General features: G+C 41.6%; 1 protein-coding gene across 1 annotated transcript in view; it reads left to right on the top strand.

Annotated features, from left to right (window-relative positions):
- Window positions 1–24,164, top strand: part of mcama (melanoma cell adhesion molecule a) — a 43,422-nt gene extending 19,258 nt beyond the window's left edge. Inside the window, exons 2-16 of the mRNA XM_031869081.1 lie at window positions 8,382–8,515; window positions 10,184–10,412; window positions 10,533–10,603; window positions 10,732–10,819; window positions 11,367–11,546; window positions 12,426–12,553; window positions 13,853–14,000; window positions 14,278–14,393; window positions 14,702–14,843; window positions 15,478–15,608; window positions 16,219–16,360; window positions 17,755–17,790; window positions 19,812–19,941; window positions 20,269–20,386; window positions 21,618–24,164. Of these exons, the coding sequence (XP_031724941.1) occupies window positions 8,382–8,515; window positions 10,184–10,412; window positions 10,533–10,603; window positions 10,732–10,819; window positions 11,367–11,546; window positions 12,426–12,553; window positions 13,853–14,000; window positions 14,278–14,393; window positions 14,702–14,843; window positions 15,478–15,608; window positions 16,219–16,360; window positions 17,755–17,790; window positions 19,812–19,941; window positions 20,269–20,386; window positions 21,618–21,620 (1,796 nt within the window). The 3' untranslated portion in view covers window positions 21,621–24,164. The remainder of the gene's footprint in view (window positions 1–8,381; window positions 8,516–10,183; window positions 10,413–10,532; window positions 10,604–10,731; window positions 10,820–11,366; window positions 11,547–12,425; window positions 12,554–13,852; window positions 14,001–14,277; window positions 14,394–14,701; window positions 14,844–15,477; window positions 15,609–16,218; window positions 16,361–17,754; window positions 17,791–19,811; window positions 19,942–20,268; window positions 20,387–21,617) is intronic.
- The last annotated feature ends 439 nt before the right edge of the window (window positions 24,165–24,603 follow it).

Below are 24,603 nucleotides of genomic sequence, written 5' to 3'. Positions count from 1 at the left end.
CCCGGTGAATTAGGTGTGGCATGTTCGCCTCATGTCTGGTAGATGGGATAAAAGGAGAGGGAGTGCAAAAATACTCCTTTGTTGTGGGACAGGCGCAGCTCAAATGATAATACAGTCAGACCCACGAAACAATGTAAAACAGTTCAAACAAATCTGAATGCACACATTTACAACAATGGATGTGTTTGATTTCTGTGTGTGTTTGTGATAGAGGCTCACGATCACTATTAAAGCTAATTGTGTATGATTGTTATGTAAAAACCCAGCCAACTCATAAAGCACAATGTGAGGCTGTATCATTCTCACTAAATAGATTCAGCATAAATAGATTGTGGTTCTGTTTGAAGATCAGAGGAATCTTGTAGACTTTCTTGCTTCCTTTCTGCTGCAGTTTCAGTGTGGCATCCCAATGACACTTTTAGCCAATTGTAAAAAAAAAATAAAAATTCTGGCATTTTTCACTTTAATTTATTGAGTTTGGAAACAAAGAGACTTAATTAGACTCAGTTAGACTCCATCGATGTGAAGCACATTCATTAAGTTTAGGCCTATATAAAGATGGCTAAAGCCTGCAGCTAGAAGATGCAAACTCTTATGGTGGTGATGGGCAGATGGTGAACAGGTAATGACAGAATTGCAATGATCCAAGGATTGGCTCAAGGTATGCCGGCAGGAAGACGATTGGTCAGATATAGTGATGTCAGAGTTGTGAACATAAGAACTTTGACGTTGGTGGAAGTGATCGGAAAGAGAAAATATATTCCTTATTTAACTTTCGCCAGAGCATCATTACATTTAATAAGATTAGATCAGTGCTACTTTCTTGAAATAACTTAAACACCAGAAACATGTTGCACTTTTTCACAAGGAAAGATAAAACAAACCCTCTGAGAGATTCTGTCAAGTTACAGAAGCTAGTAGAACAGCAGCTAACCCAGATGTATTAGAATAATACAGTAATCTTTTCCCTGCATGCTATGGGTCATGATTGGTCAGTCACAGGCTCATCAGTTTCCTATACTAGTGAGTGAATAGTTTACAGTCAGGAGCACTGACTTGCTTTAGATCTATTCTGTCCATTTTATTCTTTTGCATGGATCAAAAAACCTGCAAATACAGTTCATTTTTGTGGTTTGGTGGTTATAAGAGAAATGGAAGCTATTTAAGGGGTTCTCCTGAGGGGGCTAGAGATATAAGACGCATATCATCGTATAACAGTTTGATTCTGGCAAGCAATCCCTATTTCATGTCATAACCTTCACCCTCTGTTCATCTACAACACATTCTCACTCCCAACTCGTCAAATACAGTCGCTCGGACACTTGCGTGGTGTTTGTTAAGAAATACACTTCGGTCTTCACAAGAAGAAACAAAATGACTCCATTAGGTTTAGAAAAAGGTTGTTGTTGATGTTAACTTGAATAACGACTCACGTTACTAATAATACTAATGAGTCCAAGACTAACGACTCAAGTTACAAAATGTCAATGTTAACTTTTAATTGAACACAAACAGCTGTCTCCTGGATTGACGTCCTGTGTTTGTTGGACCAGCCCACTCGCCCTGAGTGGACTATTGTGGACATTATACTGAGTCAGTTGCTCTGAGCTTCTAATACTGACGTGGGTGGCTTTGCATTGAGGTTAGCTGAAACCCTGGTGCATCACGTACAGATGCTAAAGGGTGCCTCGGTATCAGACGCCAAGAGGCACTGAGCAAGCTGCGGTATTTGATGAGTTTGGAGTGAGAACGGGTTGGTATCCACACTGTCAACTACTCAGTAAATGGTAAAAGTGCTAAAAAATGGAACTGAATATGTCTGATGCTCTTCTAACTGTGACTTATTTTTAAACCTAAAGTTGGCAGAGCTTGTGGCGTCTGGAGATTGAAATGGAAGTGATTATCTCAGGCCAGCCCTTTCTGCTGGATGGTTGAGGGAAAGCTGATTTTGTTGGCACCCAGTTTGTAGCGCTCAAGGCTTTTCAGCCCCGTGATGATGACCACAGGGGCCGGGGATAAGAAGGCCTTTTGTTGGAGTACAGCAGCAAGTCGGCGCGCTGTCGTCAGAGGTTTGATTGGAAAGAAGGTCTTCTATTTATAGCGTTAAAATAACAGCAGAGGCCTCATACCTGGCCCCTCTCGCCGTAATGTCTCGTCTTTCACACACTTTAATAATAGGCCGAGAAGGAATCACTGCGCTTTCCAGATTCTGTCTACCTTCCAAATGTCATTTAGTCCACCGTCAGTGAAGTGGGATCACTCAACATGTTTGTTGAATGTTATATTAATCACTGGTTCCAAAGCTGTGTATGGTTATGATGTCTGCATTTGATGGGTCAGGACGTGCTCCATGCTTGAGGTTAGCATTTTGTCCAAACATACCAATCCATCTAGGAAATTGAAAGGAAAACCAATCATGTATCCTTGAATTGATATTTATGTTTGAAATGGAAACCAAACAGAATTATACTCCAGTGTTTCCCCCAGAACTGCAGCGTTGTGGTCGGAGGTATTTCTGGATTTCTGTTCCTAGCTCAATCATTAGTTTCTGTGACTGTTGCTGTATTCAGGCACTATCCAGGTACTATACAAGGAGTAGTCCACAGCTATTATAGTTAGATGGAAAGCAGAATGACGGCCATTTATTTTGTATTTCCATGTTCTTAGCTGGGGCTTTGAGTTTCTAGCAACTAGTCACGCACGCCTGCTTTTAATGAGTTTTTAGGAAAATGTGTTAACATAGGCTCACTCTCCATGTTTGTTTTTGTTTTTGCTGATAGCTAAAGGAACACCCCCCCCCCCCCCCCTTGATGTAGACACAGTGTTTAGCCTACTGACCTTTAATTAGCCGTCCTGTGGCTGCGGAGCAACCTGCATGCCTGAGCCCAGCAGCTCTGGGGGGGGGGGGGGGGGGTCTATTGACGGGGGAGTGGCTGCAGAGGAACAAGCCACACTCGCTGCCGAACATCAGATACAAGCATGAATAAAACATCCATGTTGCTCCTTTAATGAAGTCTCACCCATCGGGTGTGAGGATAAAAAATGAATGCAGCTGCTGAGGAAGTTGCTCACCAGCGGGGATGATTAGCAATTCTTTAAAGAGCCAGTGTTGGCGGACTGTTTTTCGGAGGTTGGAAGAACTCATAAAACCATTAGAGGAACATTCCCAGCATGATAACATGTTTTTGAGTGTCATGTGTATGCAGTCGGAGAGTTACAGTATCAACAGAATTCAATTTAAAGATTTTAGATGACTTGTGTTATAAAAAGAAGAGGACATAGCGAGAGAGCAGAGGTGTGTGTGTGTGTGTGAGACCAAGTCCAAAACATTGAAAAAAAATGTCGGCATAGCCATAACTAAGTTCTAAGCACAACAAAACACATGCATGTATTTTTCACTTTGCAGAAAGTTATTGCCTAAAAGTGCTTTACGATCTGATCGGATTGAAAAATTACTATTTCTGTAAATTGGCCTGTAGCTACGCCTGGGTGATAAGTCAATATGATAATTTGATGCGCTAAAGTTCGTAATATAATGATAAAATAGTCAGTACTTTTCAAAAGTCCAAGTTTTTAAATGTGCAAATATATATATACCGTATATTTCCTATAGACTATTAAACTAAGACAGCATTTTTGCCCTTGCTTTGGCAGAAAGAGGCGGTCTGAGCAGGCAGAAAACTCCATTACTCCATTACTCCATTACGTGCCAAATTAATACCAAAATTGCACTCCATAAACACTTTCACCGCTCCGTCTACCTTGCTGCATGTGGGATTGTTTGGAGTCAAGAAAATACAAAAAAAAGGTGCAAGTGCACAACAATCAAATTCTGCCCTGTGAAAACTGAACAAAGCAAAATGTTGTGAATGAAAGGTCGCTGTCAGCCTCATGTGTTTCTAATAGTGTTGAGAGAGAGAGAAACCTGAGTGAGTCCACCTCAACCGTGATCATGGAGGGCTGCGTGTCAGGTCCTGACCTGGAGCTGTGATATGCTCTGCTGCATGAAAGAGGGAGAGGGGGAGGGGGGGGCACTGATGCATAAAGAGGTGCCTTTGAGGAGATTTGCAGCACTTCCTTATCTCTATATGTGAAAGAAGAAATCCTGGACCCTTAACTGCTACCTACTGTCACCCAGGGAACAGGCTGCTGGGAGATTTGTGCCAGATGCTGCCTCTGAAAGCACAGACGAGGACGAGGAGCTCTCGTCTCCACTGTAGGGCCGTGTGCTTTCACTGTGTGTCTGTACGCTTTGATGTCGGGCAGTACGCTGTGTCCCCCAGGTGTTCCACACTACACCGGGGCTGCGTATTGAGAAATCCTCCTGCCTGTCACCCACATTTTCATGCTAGCTTTTCACACCCTCCCCTCTCTGAGGGACTCTGTGTCCACTCACTACTTTTATTCAGAGAAGTCGTGAAATAGTCTGAAGCGCTGGTCTGCTCTCACATTTTCTCATGCGTAGCTTAAAAAAAGAGAGATTTTCTTCCCCTGAAAGTATATGTAGAATGTGTTGTATCTGATTATATGATTAAATGATATTTTTCTACTTTTTTCTGCTCATCCCCCCAAAGAAATCAGCCTGACATGTTTCGTGGACATGAGGGTTTATAGATAACTTATTACTGGACGGTTTAATGTCCTCCGAAGCATTCGGTCTCATTTCATGGCCCACCAGGCATGTGAGGGATTAGGGTGAGTAAATGAGGCCGGTTTCTTGTGTCAGAGGTGATTTGGACTCCTTATCAGTGGTGGAGCTGCAGATCTACTGAGACTTAAGCTGACAGCCTTAATCAAATGGGAAAGCCAATAATGGTGACCACTGTAGTTAGCGTCTGAGGGTATTGTCTCTGTGTAAGGCAGATAATGAGCGACTGTATGCAGAGGCGGTCCTGGAAGTATCCCCCTCATTATGTCTGGTATTGTCTGATTTGCATTGTGTGAGTCTGTCTCCATTTGCCTTGAATGAAGGACAGAAAAGTAATTTGTTGTTTGTCTAAATTTTCTCTGTGCCTTTAAACTTTATAGAGGGTTTAAAAGTGCTACATAACAGCATTAATACTCAGAAGTAATCAAATTAGATCATTACCAATAATACATTTGTGGCAGCAGGTGAGATCTGTCATTCAATCAGCTGAATTACTTTATAACATGAAGGCAGATTGTTTTATTGCATAGAAAAAGTTGCTGCTCTTGCTCTTTCTGTGCAAGTTTTGGCAACATCCTCTATGTGTTGCATTGGTATTTATGGAAAATGTGATCTTAATTTTGAGAAATATTGTGTCCTTTCTCTTTTCTCCTTTACACGGAACTCAGAGAATGAGAGGAAAGTGAACATAAATGGGTCTTTGTTTTGTGACGAGTCAGCATCCCAGAACCACGAATGTCTGTACACAATTTTGTGCCAATCCAACCAATAGACATGGAGTTATATATCAGCACAAAGGAAAACTTTGACCCGATGATGTTGCTAGAGAGAAAGTCAGGGGATGACTAAAATCAGCATGCTTGGTCCTCTGTGGAACATTAAGGAAAATCCGTCAAATGTTCTTTGAGAAAAATCAGTCTGGACCAAAACTGACATTTGCCATCCATAGAGCCCCGCTGCTCGCATGGCTAAAGGTAACAAGTACTGAAAGCTGACCTTGAATTTCTTTACTTGGTCTTCAATCATGATTTTGCCAGATTCAATTATCCAGTTATGCCAGACCAAGTTCTTGTGCAGACATCAGCACTTAACATTGGATGAGTTTGGCTTTGAATGAACAAAGAGGTTTTTTGCAGAAAACGTATCTGTATTCCTCGACGCAAGTTATCCAAAACCAGTTGGTATTGGCACCAAAACGTATTACGCTGGCACAAGTTTCCAACGATTCCCAGCCCTGCTGTGACGACGACAAGATGGCAGCATTGAAAGTTTCTGGATCACAAAAGAGAGAAGGATGTAGGCAAGGAATTTAAAAAGAAAGGAGAGCATTCAAACATTGGCATTGGCCTTTTGGGCCCTAGCCCTATTAGCCTTAACCATATCATGGAAGCTACATCCAGCATGGTTTTATTTGATCACAGTCAAACTGTTAAACTTTAATAGTGACATAATTATGATTGGAGTAGTTAATAGTATTTAATCTACCATTTGAAATGTTATTGTGTTTGTTGTTAAACTGAGTCTCTCTTCCTGCCCCCTTCTGTCGCTCATCCCTCCAACAGACCTCAGTCATTTGAGGTCTTGTTGTCCAGTCACAGGGCTGATCCTGTCAACACATCCAAATATTCTGGAGCGGTGCGTTTTTGTTTTTTTTCTGAACGAATTAGCTCTGTATCATCCAGACGCAGACTGCAGACAGCCACACATGTATGCACACACACACACACACACACACACACACACACACACACACACACACAGGCAGCAGTTTTGGTTGTCAGGGTCCATAGATCATGGGTCATGTGTACTTGTGCTTTAGTCCGTGCCGCATAAAGTCACAACAGGAACAGATAAGACCAGTCCCAGGTTGGCTTTGGAAGCCAAATCCCCAGCAACCCCCCAGTGCTAATCGGATTAGCTGAAAAGTTAGCAGCGCGGCCCCAAAGAGACACGACGTTTTTTACACTGACTTCTGTGACATGCTTTGCTCTCCAGCCTCCATAATCTGCTTCATGTCTCAAAGCCGTCTCACATCATCTTTGTGAGAGTAAACAACAACTTCAGTACGTGATGAACTGTTTTTAACCTTTGGTTTAGGGATAGAAACATATATTTGAGCTGGTTGGAAGGTGTGTGTGTGTGTGTGTGTGTGTGTGTGTGTGTGTGTGTGTGTGTGTGTGTGTGTGTGTGAGGGGGATCTGGTCCACCCAGGTGGGGGAACAATGGCATGCCCGTTGTCTTAAAATAAATGGTTGGCTGAGCATAGGCGGAGGAGGGAGGGACAAAAAGAAGAAAAAAAAAAATGAGTTGTGAAAATGATTGGTGCTGAAGCGGGGGGAGGAGACGGGGTGGTGATGGGGGAGCAGCCGGCTGAATGGGGGCAGCAGGGTGGCAACTGGACTCTTAAAGCTCTTTTCATGCTTGGTCTGTTTCAACCAATGCTGAGGACACTAAGGTCTAGCCTTACTGATTGTTTTTCATTTATTTTGAAAACTATTGAATAGTCAAAAACAAAAAAACTGGGATGTCCCTAGTTCTTTTTTTCTTTTGCACCCAAGTATCTGGTTACACCAAATTTAGAGCATGTTTTCTCCGTAATACAGCTGCACAGTGCACCCAACACTTGACCCACATTAATCAGTTAACACAATACAGTTGCAAAAAATGTGTATGAATAGCTCTGCCTTAAGAAAAAAGCTTGTTTCACGGTTTCCTGTTCTGTCTTCTGGAGAATTCCGTGGCTAAAAAGTACATTTACTGTAAGTTCAAGTTCTGTACTTCAAAGAGTGCTCCACCTGAAAATGAAAACTGAAAATGTGAAAATTTAGGTGAAGTATCTTTTTATTCCACATGTTGTTCTTCCTTGTCAAAACCTGGCACCTACGTTACCCACAATGCAACCCCAACTGCCGACAGTCCGGTCAGAGATCTGTGAGTGTCATGCTAGTAGCAGCTAATGTAGCTAGCCTCAAGCAGAGATGAGCAGCGGGCTACAGAGGTCTGGTGAGATTGCCTCTTTTCAAAATCACACCTCCAAATGTTTGTATTTCCAAACTTTTAGTCTTCCCTAGACCTGTTCCCCTTTTGGTCCATGACAACACGTGATGGAGTAAATCCACTGAACGTCACACTGTGACACCTGACGGTGTAAGAGGGAGGAGAGGGGGGGGGGGGAAGGGATGTATCCTTTACCATCTTGCATGAAAACTGACAAAGAAGAACAAGATGGCACAACAAGTCTATTTTCTCACTGTTGTGAGCTGGCCCCCTCTATAACAGCAGCCAAGTCCAAAACCACTTGGCTCTATGAGTCAACAGCCCAGTGTCAAACTGGCTGGCCTTCTCATGCCTGCATTCCCCCAATGATGCCTAGGGAACTGGTTTTCTGGCCAAGATGTGGTTTTGTGGTTACAGTCAGCCAGGCAGAAGGGAGATGAAAATGATGCCATGTGGACAAGAAGCCTTTTCTTCTTTGTTCTGCTAACATGGCAGAGTGGCTCCAGGTTGGCCTGGGAAGACATTCAGTCCATCTGCCAAACACAATGCAGTCTAGAATTACATTAGACTTGAGGGTCAAAATTAGAATACGAATACAGACACGGTGAAATGTCGTTTTTATGTTGAGTTTAATACTATTTTCTGGCTTTAATGGCTCATGAATAATAGAGGACCATTGCACAGCACCTGCAGAAAGCATGACATTGATTTATGTGCATGTCTGTGTGTTTTTCAGCGTGGGCCAAGGTGGAGCTGACTATGCATGAGGCCGTTGAGGTGTACCTGGGTGACTCGGCTCAGATCCCCTGCCAGTACAGCTTCACTGATGCCGACAATGAGCCCAGCTTTGTGATGATCCAGTGGTTTGTGGTGAGTACTGCTGGACCCATTGCAAAAACTGACACTGCCTGTCTAACTATCCAACCGAGCACATGTATGTAAGGGCCGCCCCCTTAAAGTCAAAAATTTGATTTCATGGTCAGGGAGCATCTGACTTCTTATGTCCTGAATTATTGTCCACAGGAAAAGAGAATTCGAAATAAGAATTGTCAAACTAGGTGAAATAAGGATAAAATACGGCAGGGCAAGGGCTTACTGATTGTAGGTACTGTTGCCTCTGTTCATTTCTGAGAGATGATTTTCATTCATTCCTTGCTTGTGACACTCAAATCTCATAACATTTCACATGATCATGCATGCTTGTCATGTAGTCAAGAGAAATAGATTTTTTTTTTTCAATTTTTCATTGTATGGACCGATTAATCGTAGGTCATGTTGACGGAGCAAGGAGGGAAAAACAAATGAGTGAACTCAGCATGCCTCTGATTCAGATCAGATTCCTTTTAGATTGTCTTCAATACAAAACAGTCCATAAAATCCATATATGTGTAGTGACAACAAACCACCATGATATTCAAGTGAAGAATGTAAATATTAAAATAGGGGTTGAATGATGTGCTTTGGGCAAAAAGAAAGGAAGCTCATAGCCATGTTTTTGTAGTTAATATTCAAAAACTACAATTATTATTAAAATTTGTACTTTATTATCAAAAGTATTATATTATTATTGTCATTGTTATTGTTACTATTCTGATTATTCTGATTATTTTAGTTGTAGTTGTTGTTATAGGCCTTATCCTGTCTATGAATAGTGCCAGGGTTTCCTGCATCATGTTACAGTGGGTGAGTGCTGCATCACCTGAAATAACGAGCTCCTCCACTGACATCAGAAGAAACTATTTATTAATAGAAATTATTAAATGAGCGAGGTGCTTGTATAAACAGTCATCTAATAACTATTGTAATGGCACAGCATAACAAGATCTGGACCCACATGCATGACTCTTAGACTCTTAGTCGATGGAGTAAAAACTATATTCACTGCAGAGGAGGCTGGTCCATAGAGGCAGGAGGCTCCTCCTCTACTTTTGAAAGGCAAGAGGGAGATCAAAGTATAAAAAGATTTATCCGTTGAAATAAACAACTACCAAATCTCAGTATCATTTATAAAATATTTTATCTCTCTTCTTTGGAAAAAAAAATCCTTTGTGGATATTCTGATTAAAATGCTTTTCAACAGCGACACCTGCAGGGCGGGCAGGAGAGTGGTGGCGGGGGGGACAGAGGACAACGGGCTCCTGCTGTCCTCTTTTAGGGCGAGACCTCGTATATCAATTTAATTTATTTCATTTTTATTTTAATGTAGTGCTCATTGATAGAAATAGAAATAAGGAGCCAACTTCTATAGTATAGCATCACCCCGTGGGTTGCTTTTTCCCAATGTTTTGAGTCACCAACCACACCGACACCGAGGCCACAGTTTTGGTTAACGTTTACATAACGGCAACAAGCAGTTCAGGCTGGCTTTGGAAAGGTTTTGAGAAAGACAGTGACTGATTGATGAATGCTGGATTGATAAATACCTGCTGGACACAGGTTTTAACCATCATACCTGTAAGCAAAACTGCCCAACATCAGCCAAACACATGAGCAACAGTTTCCGCTGATTTAACCCTAAACTACTGCATCCTCCCGCAGAGAGCTGCAGGTAACAGCGCACGGATGCGCATCTTCTACGGCGATGGCAGTCAGCAGATGGTGGACAACAACACAGACTACAGCGGCCGCATTGAGGTGACCTCAGACCAGCAGGGAACTCGACTCACCATCCAAGATGTCCAGCTCTACGATGAGAGGGAATTCTTCTGCCAGGTGAACGGGCTGGCTGCCGGGAACGCTGAGGGCAAGACCCACCTCAGAGTGTTTGGTAAGACGGGCTCACAACACGCTTTCTCTGTGTCACACAAAACATTTTTAAAGGAAGACACAAAGTCAAAAGATTGTTTTACGATGTATTTATTAAAAATAATATATTTTCCTGATTCAGCTCCTCCAGAGGCTCCAGTGATCGAGGGTGTCCTTACTGGAATATCAATGACCAATGAGCTTCCATCTAAGGTGAGTCCCTTCAATTGTAGACACTGAGATCAACCAAAACAATAATAATAATGTATACAGTATTTGTATATTGCTGAAATGACCATCTTCAAGATAATAAATATTTGTCAATGTGATTCTCCTTCCAGGTTGCATCATGTGAGGCTCGCAACGGCTTCCCTAAACCCAACATCACATGGTACAGGGACAGCATGCCACTGGTGCCTGCACTAGGACGTAAGTGCAAACAGTAGATGGCCCGTTGTGTCTATCTCAGAGGGTCTGCCATGTAACCCCAGAGTGTTTCCTTTGGTTTAAGTCCAGGCCATTTCTCTTTCAAATCTCAGCGTATTCATGAAAATCTTCTACGCATCTTGATAAGCAAACGGTAAAAATCCCAAAGTATCTCAGAAACGGTAGCAAGGAATTTCCCTGTCCACAGAAAACTGGGATATGTTTAGCCACGCCAGCGGCTTGACTCCAGGGATCGTGATGTCAGTTTGTCAGTCGATCCACCGCTTTGAAACAGACTGGCATTCTGCCAATTCTACTTTTATTTTTAGTGACTGGCTTTGGTTTGGACCAAAGTGAAACAAATATTGCGTAGTTTGCCATGAAATTTGGAACAGGCATTCTTGTTCCCTACATGATGAACGGTCATAACTTTGGTCCCCTAGTCAAATATATGTATATATTTCCATTTAAATATTGATCAAGCATATATTTAATCTGCTATTTGTAAGGGCTGTGGTCCATTGTTACATATCTACATTGTCTTGTCCAGATGTGAACATCTTGATCCTGGTAACCCAGCAGTCCAGTGACTTCTTCTCCGTCCAGAGCACCCTGGAGTACAAGGTGCTTAAGGAGGACAAGGATGCCCGTTTCTCCTGTGAGGTCAGCTTCTTTGTCCCGGGAGCCATCAGGACAGTCGAGTCCAACAGCATCAACATCACTGTTCACTGTGAGTTAACGCTGAGCCTTTTTATACATATGTCGTGTTTGTTACACATCAGTTGTCGACAGCAATTGTCCCCGAATGTAAAGGTAAAATGAGATAATGGCGGCACAAATCTTCCATCTTTGGGACACCCTACCTCATCTTGGTCAGTTAAGTGTTTCCTCTGCTGTGAGATTAAGTGGACCACATAAAGTTACAGCCTCCTCAGATGTTTAGTTACAAATTAAATCTAAATTAATTCATCTAAATTGTATTTAGTGCCCACCTCCCTCGGCTCTCTATGGTCCCTGAAGCAGTAGTTATGGAGAAGAGTTGGCACTGCCAGGTTCATGTCCGTGGCGACAGTATTTGCTTATATGAGACTCCCTTACTCCTTCACTTGTCAGGATAACTACAGCTTCTTTTTAAAGGGCCCTGAGTAGCATTTAAGCGCTAGGACTGGCCAGGCCCCCAGGCTCGCCGAGGTACTGGTACCCTGATTTGTTCGGGTCCTAAGCCGTGACCAATGGGCTATCCTGAACTACTTAAGGTCAATGCCTAATCTTCACCAATCGTCTCTCTCTCAACCAGCTACGCAGGGCAGCTCTTGCCAGGAAATGCAGTAGGATTCATAATTACGCAATTTTGATTCTTTTATTAATCTGTCTGATGTATTAATTGCTGAAATACTCCTTTAAATCTTATTGTCAACAACGCATTTTCTGTCTATCTGTCCATTATGTGTCTGTTGGTCCATTGTTTGAAACGGTTTGTTAGTGATACTGTGGCAGGCAGAGCCAAACCCAGTGAGTGCTGTCAGCGTTATGGAGATGGCCTTGTAGAGAGACTACAGCAGCCCACTGAATACGCCTGCTTAATTTGATTGTGTGTATGTGTGTCCAGACCCCACCACCATGGTGGAGCTGTGGAAGGAGTCGCCCCAGGGCTTGGTCAAAGAGGGGGATACTGTGGAGCTGCGTTGTCAGGGTGATGGCAACCCCCCGCCGTCCTTCATTTTCAACAGAGAACAAGTAAGAATAGGAGGCATTTTCTCACCCCTTAAAGTCCCCAAGAGAGAATGGGTGACACGCAGGAGACATGTAGGGAATGTTTTTGATATGCAGAGCTCACAGGGCCCCCATGTAGACATGAGTGTGCAAGGTCTGTGAAGGCTCTGTCAGCTCTGACCCTGCAGATCCAGGCCGGGGTCTGAGACCGGAGGCCACACTGACGGGGCTCATGGGTAGGACTCATTCCCATGTCAGACACTCATCCATTGTATGTGTTGACAGACACAAAAACTCAGCTGACTGCCTTTTTAATGTTTACTAACTAGGCAGTTGTGGGCATTTGGTTAGCGGTTGTTGTGAACATGACTTGGGAGGTAAAAGCTATTTAAGACATTAAAAGAAAATTGTTTTTTTTAACAATCTAGGTTTTATTTTAATACTTTTTGCCATCATCGAATGTCACAATATTAACTAACTTACTGCTGAAATTTGAAGCAATTGACATTAAAAATCAAAGAAACAATTTAAAGTGATTACTCAAAGTGTAAGTTGTATATGTCAAAAGATTTCTTTGTGTTTCATATACTCACCATAGTTTTACACACTCAGTTTTGCAATGAACAATATAACTTTCATTTTTACTTTCAAGTAAGTGGGTTTTGATAATACGGTTAAACATTTAGGATTTGTTTAGATTCTGTCTGTATCTCACCACTTGTGTTTCTCGACCTAATGGACTCCAATGTAAATCGTGTCTGCTTTTTGTTGCTGGTGTCCTCAGATCTGAGGAGGGAAAGTGCTCAGTAAAAATGTTACCATGGTGGCTGTAACGACGAAAAATAATATTTTATATTCTGTAAACTACATTAACCTCTGACAATCAGATGTCGTCAGCTTTTTACTAACAAAGTTGAAAGCGATGTATCCATGTATGTTTGGGAAACCTGTCATTTTAAACTGGCAACCGAAGCAGGATTCTAAGCTTGCGTTTGATCTCTCACTAAGAGAACTCGGCACCAGTTGGCAGGTCTGATTAGTCACCTGATCTTCACCCACAAACTCTCTTTCTGCCAAATAAAACTAAAGCGACTCAGTCATCTTTTTAATAAAATGCTCAAGTCTGCAACTGTCCCCCACAGGAATAAACTCTGTGACAAACCAGATGCTAATTTCCATTTCTATTTGAAATACAGTATGTCTTCACCCTAAAAGCACACCTGTTGCAAAAAAAGCCAAACAAAGAACGTGCCTTAGACTCTGTCATGACTTTCACATCATCACAGCATGGATCTTGTTTACAAATGAGAGTATTTGTTGCAGGAGCTGGATGTGGACTTGGAGAGCAACCACAGTGATGTGTTGATGCTGTCACCTGTGTCACGGAAAGACAGTGGCATCTACCAGTGTCTCCCCGTGGACACCGATGACTACTCCGAAGTGAAAGGAGAAATGCAGCTCACTGTGCACTGTGAGGAACCATCACACATACACACGAGAAAACATAATCAGAACATATATTTGAAACAGGCTTGGAGACAGAAATGACAAAGACACTTTGAACGGTTCCTCCTGCCTCCAGTCTTTATGTTAAGCTAAACACATTCTGACTCCAGCTCTGTACTTAATGCACTAAGATTGATATCATCTCAATCTCAAAAAGAAAGCGAGTAAATGCATAAGAATGATTCCTTTAATTGAACTCCTTCCTCAAAACCGTGTGTTTCGTCCGTGTTCGGTGTGTTCAGACTTGGACCCAGCTGTGGTCGTTCCTAAAGACTCGGAGTTCATGCTCAAAGGAGAAGATCTGACCGCAACCTGCAACGCTCTGTCTTCCCTTAAAACAGCCACTGTGTGGTATAAGGTACGTACACATGAGACGATATTACAGATTTGTTTAGATGAGATTTAAAATATTGCAGGCACTAAGAAAAGAAAATGTGTAGACTAGCAGAAACCTTGTGAATGTTGCATCATTTATCATATGGAAATGTAATGGAAATCCATCTAATAGTTTCTGAGATATTGTATTCTGTACCAAACTGGCTGACATTGCAATCTTGGAGCCACACCACTGACTGATACACTGATCATAATCAATATCCAGCATCACCGGTCTTCATTCAGTGTGTGTGTGTGTGTGTGTGTGTGTGTGTGTGTGTGTGTGTGTAGGATGGGAAGCAGGTGGGTAAGGGGAACACATTGCACCTGAAGGACGCCGCCTATGAAACAACAGGAGAGTACATATGTGAGGTGACTGTTCCCTCGCTGCCCGCCCTGCACACCAGCGGCTCCGTCCACATCATTGTCCAAGGTCAGTCGTCCCAAACACCAACTTTACCAACTTCTCCTTACTTGTGATGCCAAGGGAAGCTTCCAAGTAACACTCATTTTCGATATGTGGCCATGGTTATTGTCGTAGGTCTTTTTTGGTCATGAAGGGCCTCTGTAGTGACTCTAATTCTGCCAAGAGCTCTGATTTAAAACACGTGCCTCTGTTACTAAAAGGGTCAGTCAGGTTAAGTTTGAATTTGTGTCGATCGTTGAGGCTTGAAATAAAGAATCGCATCAGAGTTATGAGCTTTTTTACAGTTCAAAACTGTACCAGGAAAGAGGAGGATTGTTTCCCTGTAAAGCCACTGGAGGGCTTTTAATATGAAGCATCTGTGCAGGAAGTGTCAAGTTCAATTTGACAGTAGCTTAACATTGAACGAAAAGTGACTGGAATGTATTGGTGAATAAAAAACAGTACTTCTGCTAAAAAAAAAAGCAGCAGCAGAGTGGTCAATATGACTCTGATATTTTATCCTGTTATCCTGAATTTATCAAAATAGGTAAACATGCAGGAAATGTTGAAATTGTATTAAGAGCGAGCAAAACAAGCTTGTAACTAAATATGGACTATACTTATAAATAATGTGTGTGTGTGTGTGTGTGTGTGTGTGTAGGTGGTCCCCAGGTGGTGGGAGAGGAGCAGGAGGTGCAGCTGGAGGAGGCAACAGGTAGGATGGTGAATCTGAGCTGTGAGGCTCAGGGCCATCCGCTGCCCAGCATCTCCTGGAACATCATCGGCAGCCAGGTACCCAGTCTGACTTGCAGCACTAATTCATCGAGCAATGTGCATGCAATGAACTAGCAGATATTTCTTAACGCTGAGTTTGTGCTGGAAAAAAAGGGAAACCATGAACATGCTGCTAAACACAGACAAAAATGATTGTCTAGAGAGTTTAACCAAACTCCTGATTGCTATTATTACAAATAATAATATAATCATAATTTATATATAATTTATACAGCACCTTACAAAGGGCTATAGAATAAAAACAAATAATAAAAATGGATAAAATCCAAACACAAGATAGAATTCAGTCAACAATGGTGGAAATGAAGCTACAACACAATCGGACACAAACAAACAATAGTGGTACGGTTATACTGAAAATCACTAGAAAACAAGATTATTTAAAACGACAAGGAGTAACGAAAGAGACTATTTAAAAGCAAGGTTTTGCAGGTTGACAAGTGAGGTGCCACCGCAGTAATGGCGGCTTGTTTACCTACACCAACCACATCTGAGATTATTGTCTTCACAGTTTCGCTCGTTGTGAGGACCAGCAGTATTTTGGGATTATGTAGAGATAAAAATGTGCATCAACAAAGTGCATTTGTTTGTGTGTGTGTCTCCACAGAACTGGCACGAGGTGGTGAGCAAAGCAAACGAGCACATGACTCACAGCGTGGTGTCAGTCAAAGTCACCTCGGACATCAGCGCTCAGTGCAACGCTTCCAATGACATGGGGACCGAAGTCAAGGCTTTCAGCATCAAAGCCAGTAAGCATTCTTTTTTTTAATATTCTGAAATATGCACTAACATTTGCATTCAAACAGTGTTAGTTTGGAAAATGACTGTTATGTTAAAGGACCATTCTTCATCTTTTAGCACATGTTGGCACATGATGTGCCTTCTGGTTGATTCAGGGAGCTGCGGTGCATTGAAAAGGGATAACATGAAAGAAGAAGAGTGATCTCTACTCTCTCACAGGCTGCATCAGTGATGGAGTTTAAAACTTATTTTGCTTTTGAAGCCTTAGTTAATGACCATCATGAGCACGAGGGTTGCCTATTTCATAATGTCAGACCGTGTACAAGCAAAGATGATAAGTTGGGACTCTCATTTATTCCAATTCGCTCACAAGCCGTATCTAAAGTGTTTTGCTTAATGCTCATACATTAACCACAGTTCACCACACACACTGAGGTTTCAGGCTTGTTTTAAGTACAGTATGTATCTGGTATCAGCTCAACCATCAATCCAGATGTTCACAACCCTTCTGCACATAGCATTCAAAACGGTCTGGACTTCCAACATAACAAAAAATCTTTTTCCCCCCGTGTGATGTAAAACACAACAGGAAAAAGCTCGGTAATTCTGACACCACCATCCATTTTTAGTGTTTGGACATACAGTGTGTGAGAAAATAGGAATTAAATCAGTCCCAACATAAAGCCTCGCCATTGTTGGCTTGTACTTTGTCAGAGTTTATAACACAGGCAGCAGAATATCGGTGCGTCCTTTGCGTTCGTCATGACCATTAATTAATTAAGGCTTCTGCTGCAAAATCCATCAGTGATGCAGCCTGTGAGAGAACAGATAATCACTTTTCAGCCACTCCCCGTCGTGCACCAGCATTGTGATGGAACTGTCATATCTGTATGAAGCCATAAGAAGAATATACATGACGGACACCTACTGTATGTCTAAATGACAGAAAGACATCACAGTTTATAATCCTGTTTCATTTGAAGAATTGGTTAGAGTCCTGAAGTAGTGAAAGTATCCAGTAAGAGATAAACCCCAAATTTAAGATTTGAATGGGCCAGCCGTCTAATAGGATAATATGATGAAAAACTGCAGCTTCCCTGGTTAATGGAGGCAAACAACCACAAGGCGGTAAATCAATTCTTTTTTTAAATAAAATATTTTTTTATTCCTTTTAATCATCTTGTGACTCTTCTGAGGTCCTGACCTCATGGCTGTTTTAGCAGCCAGTGTTATAACCTATTCTGTTACACATGCAGTCTGCTCATGGTATTGTTTGTAATTACTGAAGCAGCTGTGATCAAATAAAATATGAGAAGTGTGTGTGTGTGTGTGTGTGTGTGTGTGTGTGTGTGTGTGTGTGTATTGGTGGGCCCACTCTAAGTGTTGTTCTACTTGTTCACAGTTCCCAGAGTCACGTCAGCTGCTCCCGTCTATCCTGGTAAGATTGTTGCTCTGTAGTCTCTTCTTGTTTCGCTTTTGCTCACTTTCTTCTTCAGCCTTAAGTTCTGTCCGTGACAATGAATGGGTTGGAGGACTCTATGCATTATTTATGACTTTCATGCAGGGACTCTATACCAGGACTGTCTAGTTTGCTGGCAGATCTTTGGGATGGCCTGTGGGCATATTAAATATTCTGTTTGATACAGAGAGAAAAATCATAACACCAGCAAATTCAAGCACGCCAACACCCCTAATGATATTTGGACCAAACGATCTGCAGTGGCAAAATACATTATTTGTACATCCCCGAATTTGTTAAACAAACATAAATAAGTTACGTGTCTCACTTTTACTAACTTTTTCCAGACAGTCTTGTGTTTTATGGTTTGTTTTTTATATACCAGGTGAAATTAAAGTAAATATGTAGAGTGACATTATTATGGGGCAATTTTCTGAATATCTCAGCAGTCGCTTCATGCCATTAAAACCTTCACTTGCCTGTGGGGAATACAATGGGCAAAGAAAGAACATTTCAGAGAGCCACCTCCCACAACCATTAAAAACAACAGTGTAAAATATATATGTGTAGAGTAAAGTGCTGTGTTGCTCCCAGGATATAAATGTTTAGTCGCTCGCTCCTCTAATTGTTTGAGTTTAATAGGGGCCGTATTCTTGCACTGGCCCTCGACATAGAAGCTTCCTACACACCAACTAAACAAGGAGTGGGAGATCTAATTCAAGAATGAATTACATCACTGTTTTATGACACTGAGAACTATTAAAAGAATACACCTTAAATGATTTGAGTCAGTTTCTGTGGATTCAGCATATTCAAAAGGCTGATCTGGATAATTCAATGCATCGAAATATATTATATTGGATATTATCTATATATATTAGTGCAGTTCCTGTTCAAACGGTGCCTGTTCGGAACGGGCCGATTGCTTGGCCTCCGGTGTTGCTATTTCGGCTTTATTGAGAACCGCTCATCCAAACAACTTCACACTCGACTCTGCGCTCCGTTGGGTCCTGAGCAATATACCTGGTGTAATACGGTTACGTCCAGGCGGCAATCTCCGGTTCTAAGCGGGGAAGCGAAGGCCAAATTGGCTTAAACCTGCATTCTTCCTAAAAGCCTGCAGGGGGCGACTCCTCTCGTTAAAAAAAAGTCAGATTGTATAGATATCTATGAGAAGATGACCCTACTTTTCAGAGCCAGAATGCTGATCTCGAGGCTTCGAAACGGCAGTTCACAAACCAATGAGTGTCGTCATAGTGATTACGTCCACTTCTAATATACATTCAGTGGTTGCTTCCCCTAACATTCCTCAGCAATACACCCACCAAGTGTGAAGTCAATCGGATGAACGCTTGTGAAGAAGGACAGACATACAGAGACTCTTTCCACATTAGTTAGATATATTGAAGGGTATGAAACATAGAAAATATCACAAGCTAGTATGGGAATATTTTTTGGGTATTTGCATTGTTAGAAATTTAAAATTATAAAGTTCGATTGAAAATGTATTAAATACACTGAAAATATCACTAAACCCTACCAGATACACCCCATTCCTTATATTATTCTACAGGGCTCAGATATAGTGTAGTAGTTCATGAAACCCAACCTGCAGACTCTAAAGTGTGTAGCCTCTTTGCCTTCTTCCTCTTTTTCTTTTAAAAAACATTCTCAACTTTTCATTCTGGATGAATAAAGTCATCGAAATAATGGTTATTAAAGACTGGGTCACAGATGTTGCACAAAATAAATGACTTTTCTGCAGTGCTGCCACTTTAATAACACAGAAATAAGTAATTTCACGCACAGCTAATTATTTCTCATGAGGAAACGGACTTTGTGTGAACGCTGATATAAACAGAAACTTTATTGGTACACAATGAACTCCGGCAAGTACATAGTATTGCTTTGCTAGATGGACAGATACTAACATGTGAGTGGTCTCTGTGTGTGTGTGTGTGTGTGTGTGTGTGTGTGTGTGTGTGTGCGTGTGTGCGCAGTTCAGGGCAGTGGGCTGATCATAGTGGGGATCATTCTGTCTCTGCTGCTGCTTGCCATCCTCGGCAGCGTTCTCTACTTCCTGCATAAGAAGGGGAAGATCCCCTGTGGACGCTCAGGGAAACAGGAGATGTGAGTACCGTCTCTTCTAAATCTGATGATGATGTCTACAAGTATTATCTGTGTCTGATACTCTGTATAAGTTTGGCGTATCCCTCTTACATACAACCAAAATAATGAGGTCACATTTCACTACATTTCTGGTACTCAAAAGGGATGCTGATGCAGAAATAAATTTAAAACAAACTATCCTAAGAAAAGCTTAAACCTGGGTATAGTAACAGCGTAAACCAATATCACATTTTAAACTTGTGTTAAGTTTGTAATGATACCCAGTCCCTCTGCAGTTACCTGTTTTTGGCATATTCCACATGAGCCAACCGTCCTTTCTGTCAGCAGCACCAAAGAGAAGACCACCAAAGATGACATTGTCGTGGAGATGACGACCAACACAAAGAATGAGGAAGCTGTCCTCCTAAAGGCCGTCAACGGAGACAAAAAGGGCCCTAATGACCAGGTAACTGTTGTGCATGGATGAATGTGATGTTCATTGTTACGAAATGTAAGACTCGAAGCCTAAAGTTTGCTCTGCTTAAGCTTATAAGTTGTGGAACTAAAATGTAAGAGTTGTCCTGAGGGGAGGCGGTAGAGAAAAGCTCATGGAGAGGGAAAAAAAGCGTCATCACGGATGCGAGTCAGGAAATAGAGTTGGACATCCTGCTCTCTGCAACTCCACAGAAGCTGTTTTTAAATTTGGATATGTAAGGCGCATATGGGGTAATAGCACTGGCTTTTGCATCATTTATTTAATGGATATAAATGAACCGGCACCAGCTGCTAGCATGCAGAAAACAAATTCTGATGATACGGAGGATGTCTGGGTGTGATACAGAGACAAGTGTTTGGGATTTTAAGGGATACTCCCATGTTTTTTTTAGTATCATCTCCAGTGCTGTAATGCTGTTTGCTTGTCTGTTAAACGTGACTAATATGGCTGTTATTAGCAGCTATTTAGCAGCTTTAATATGTGACTCGCATATATGTGACTCGCATATTAAGCATTGGTTGTTGTGCATCATAACAATACATGTAGTGTGTCATGTTGCTTCTATAAAAACACAAAAAGTCATTGTGTGTAGAAATTCTATGTGCGTTTAACTCTTTTTCTGATGGCATAATGTGTTAACATCTGGAAAGCGTTCTCCGCGCCTCCATGACTTGTCGAGTAGATTAGTTTTAATCCTTGCGTTCTGGCATTAGCAAAAACAAATCCCTCTCCGCCTCAAAAACTCTGCTGCTCGGATAAGAAACATAACCACATTTTACCGATCCCTGGCTACCTGTTGCTGTTAGAATTATTTTAAGATATTGATTGCTTACAAAGCCCTGAGAGGCCTTGTCTGTCCGGTAAATATGAAGCTAAAGCCAACTAACTTGGCTAAGCACAAAGACTGGTAACAGCTAGCCTGACTCTGTCAGAAAAAGAAACAAAATACACCGACGAGCACCTCGACAGATTAAACGTGTTACACGACGTAACACAAGCTTTAGAGGTGCTGGTGGGTGGATTATGTTACCTTTTAATAAACAGGAATTTCCCTGTAACTGTCGATCACAGCTCATTTGTCATGGTGTGTGTGTGTGTGTGTGTGTGTGTGTGTGTGTGTGTGTGTGTGTGTGTGTGTGTGTGTGTGTGTGTGTGTGTGTGTGTGTGTGTGTGACACTGGTGTCCTCCTCTGTCCCTCCAGTAAAGTCCCTGACGGTTCAGCAGTGATGTTGTGCAGCAGGAGGCAGCACAAATGAAGCCAGCAGTCAGTGTGTGTGTGACACTCCCACTGATCTGAGGCCTGCAGGGTAACACCACCTCACAGTCCGGACATTCCCCCCCATCATGCTTTTGTTCTCAGCAGTATTCAGTAGGTTTACACACATTACACACACCACACACACACACACAGGTATGTATGTACAGATGTGTATTTTCTTTTGAATGAATGTTCGCTGACGTTCATTTGTTTTGTACTATTTTCTCAAACTGTGTTCAGCTCTTGGTTGTTGTTCAGCGTGTTTGTACGATGGTGTCTCATGTGCACCGTCAACTTTTATTTTTTATTTTTATTAAAGTGTATATATATATATATTTTGTTATTTAAGATATTTTGGCACTCACATTTTGTTTCATGTAAGCGTCTGGGTCATGTGCATGTTGATCCGTGTTCATGGCGTCCAGGTGAGTTTTTAGGATGGGACGTGATGTCAGAGACCAAACAGCTGCTCCTCTGAGGCAGCTCTTCACTGATGGTTCACAGTCACACTGAGAGAAGGTTCGCCAGTGTGTTTGCTTCACTTCCATTTTTTAATTGGCACCAGTATTTCTCCAAAACATGACAAACATTAAGGTGTTTCCCTCCCCAGAGTCACTTGAAATGCAGGATAATCATAATAATATCTATGAAAACTGTCAATCAGACACACTGGCAGCCTTCTTTTGCAAACTGCTGTCAAGCACTTGTACTGTTTGTAAATACGTGGTAGTGTACAGACCTGCTAGTGGTGGACTTGGGCTGTAACTGATGGTGAAAAGGTCAAAGGTTAGAGATCTGCTGTGCCTGTTTTTTGAGAATGCATCATACACTGAGTTTGTTTTGTTTCTTTGGTTTGCTCTGTGTGTGTTTTCTGTGTGTTTCCACTGAGAGCTCGTTGGGCCTGAAGAAGTGTTGTCGCGTTGGTGCGTGTTTCATGTGTTTACTACAGATGACCCTTACAGTACTGCTGACCGTTCTGCAAAGCAGGCCGCACGTTTTGAGCTGTTGGACCTTCCAGGCAGCACAACGTTTTTGTCCAGTTTGAGAATCAACTGGTAGACACTTAGAACTTGCTTTGCTTAGATCCTCCATCACAAGGAACAGTTAGTTTTATTCCATCCATGGTCTGCTCTGCATGACTCATGAATCTTTAACAGTAAAAGTAGACATGGACGTTCCTCTCTGTGATGGGTTACTGAACGTATTCAGCAAGTTTCAAGGTGTTCTTTAAACTCGTGATCTGAATGTGAAGCTGTGGAAGCTAGAAACTTATCTGCAGCTCTCCCAAGTTTCTAATGTATTATCATGACATTCAAGGTTTTCGTTTGGAAAAAGAGAAGTTGTTTATCGCTTATTGTTGTTTTGAAGGTGTATCCAGAATCCTTAAAAACTCTTCTGAACATCAAGATCAACAAAATATTCTATTCTATCACCTTATTCTTCATCGTATGTGTTTTTTTGTTGTTGTCCTGTAGTCGCTACTGCTCCTGGGGTCCACACACAAAAGTATTAAAATAATTTTAAATAACTCAACATATAAAAAGGTACAAAATAGAACTAAAAAGAAAATAAAAACAATCAAAAAACGATTTAAAAACAGAAGTTATATCTAATTAAGATTCATGCTATTTTCATACACAATAGGTTTCTTTTTTTTTTTGGCATTGTACAAATTAAGCAACGCAATATGTCATTTCTGGATGCTTTTTTTGGGTGAAAAATCTTGGAAACAGTGGTTAAAAACATTTTATATTTTAGCCAGAGGGGGGAAAAAAATAGTTTAAAAATTGTTGAAATACTTTCTGAGCAGCAGTGAGTGTTTCAAAGATCATCGGGGATTTATTACTCAGCCAAATGGGCATTTGAATGTCATGATAACGGATGAGAGGCACAAACTGGAGGTAATCTACAGTAAAATGATCGCTCTGCCTGATTTATAGTAAATCATCTGAAACCTGCAACAACACTGGAATGCGTCTGCAGTGGCCCCTGTTGTAAATATGATGTACTGATTGCTCACCGTGTAGGTTTGTTTTGTGAAAAGAGACATTTTGTTGCAGCGTGCTACATTTTGCCCAGATGACTTGCAACGTCAACAAAGTAATGATGTCTTTTGGGTTCCTCACTGAGTTGAGGTAGTTGTAGAAATGTCTGGGAACAGGAAGTCCTCAGGCAAGAAGTGTGCAGTGCGATGCGGTCATTGTGGTTTAGAGAAGCTGCACGAAGCCATAACACCAACCGTGTGCAGTCAAACATTCGCGATTAGATCTGTAAATCTGCACCTCGTCTTTTTAGTTTAATACAACTTTAAACACATTTTGGGGATTTTTCAACTAAGGGAAAACATTAGAAAGTGAACATTGCAATTATGTTTTCTTTTTCTAAATGTGTGTAAATTAAGTACTGTACATGTGATTCTTTGATGCTTGCAGTTTTTTTAAAATATTTTTTGCAAGAAAACAATGCCAAATAAAAGGGTTTCATTTTAAAGAGACTGTTTTGTATCGTTGTTTTTCCAGAGGAATGAGAGTACTTTTCAAAATGAACCACAACAATAGTGAGTTCAGTGTGCTCTGTGTTAGCGCTGCACGAGACGGGAAGGAGCGCCGCCTCCAGACCGCTGTCAGCGCGAGCTGGAAATGACTCCAACAGTAGCTCAGATTTCCAGCTAGAGTCTGGAGGGACAGAAAACAGCTCACAGCTCACATCTGCAACCAATTCAAGCGCCCTTAGTGTAAAGCGGATAACTTTCAAACAATACTAACAAGCCAAAGTGATGGAACTACTTGCTTTTATTTTGAAGCGCTCTACATTTACGCATACACGCCTTGGATGGGGATCGAACCGCCAACCCTGCAATTAGTGGCCAACCTGCTTTACGTCTACTGTGTTTTGACAGCCTCTATAGTTCATAGCCTTATAAATAGCT

Source organism: Anarrhichthys ocellatus, unplaced genomic scaffold (assembly GCF_004355925.1).
Source record: "Anarrhichthys ocellatus isolate YVR2014 unplaced genomic scaffold, GSC_Weel_1.0 scaffold46, whole genome shotgun sequence".
In the NCBI taxonomy this organism is placed as follows: Eukaryota; Metazoa; Chordata; class Actinopteri; order Perciformes; family Anarhichadidae; genus Anarrhichthys; species Anarrhichthys ocellatus.
This window is presented reverse-complemented; position numbering and strand designations above follow the sequence as displayed.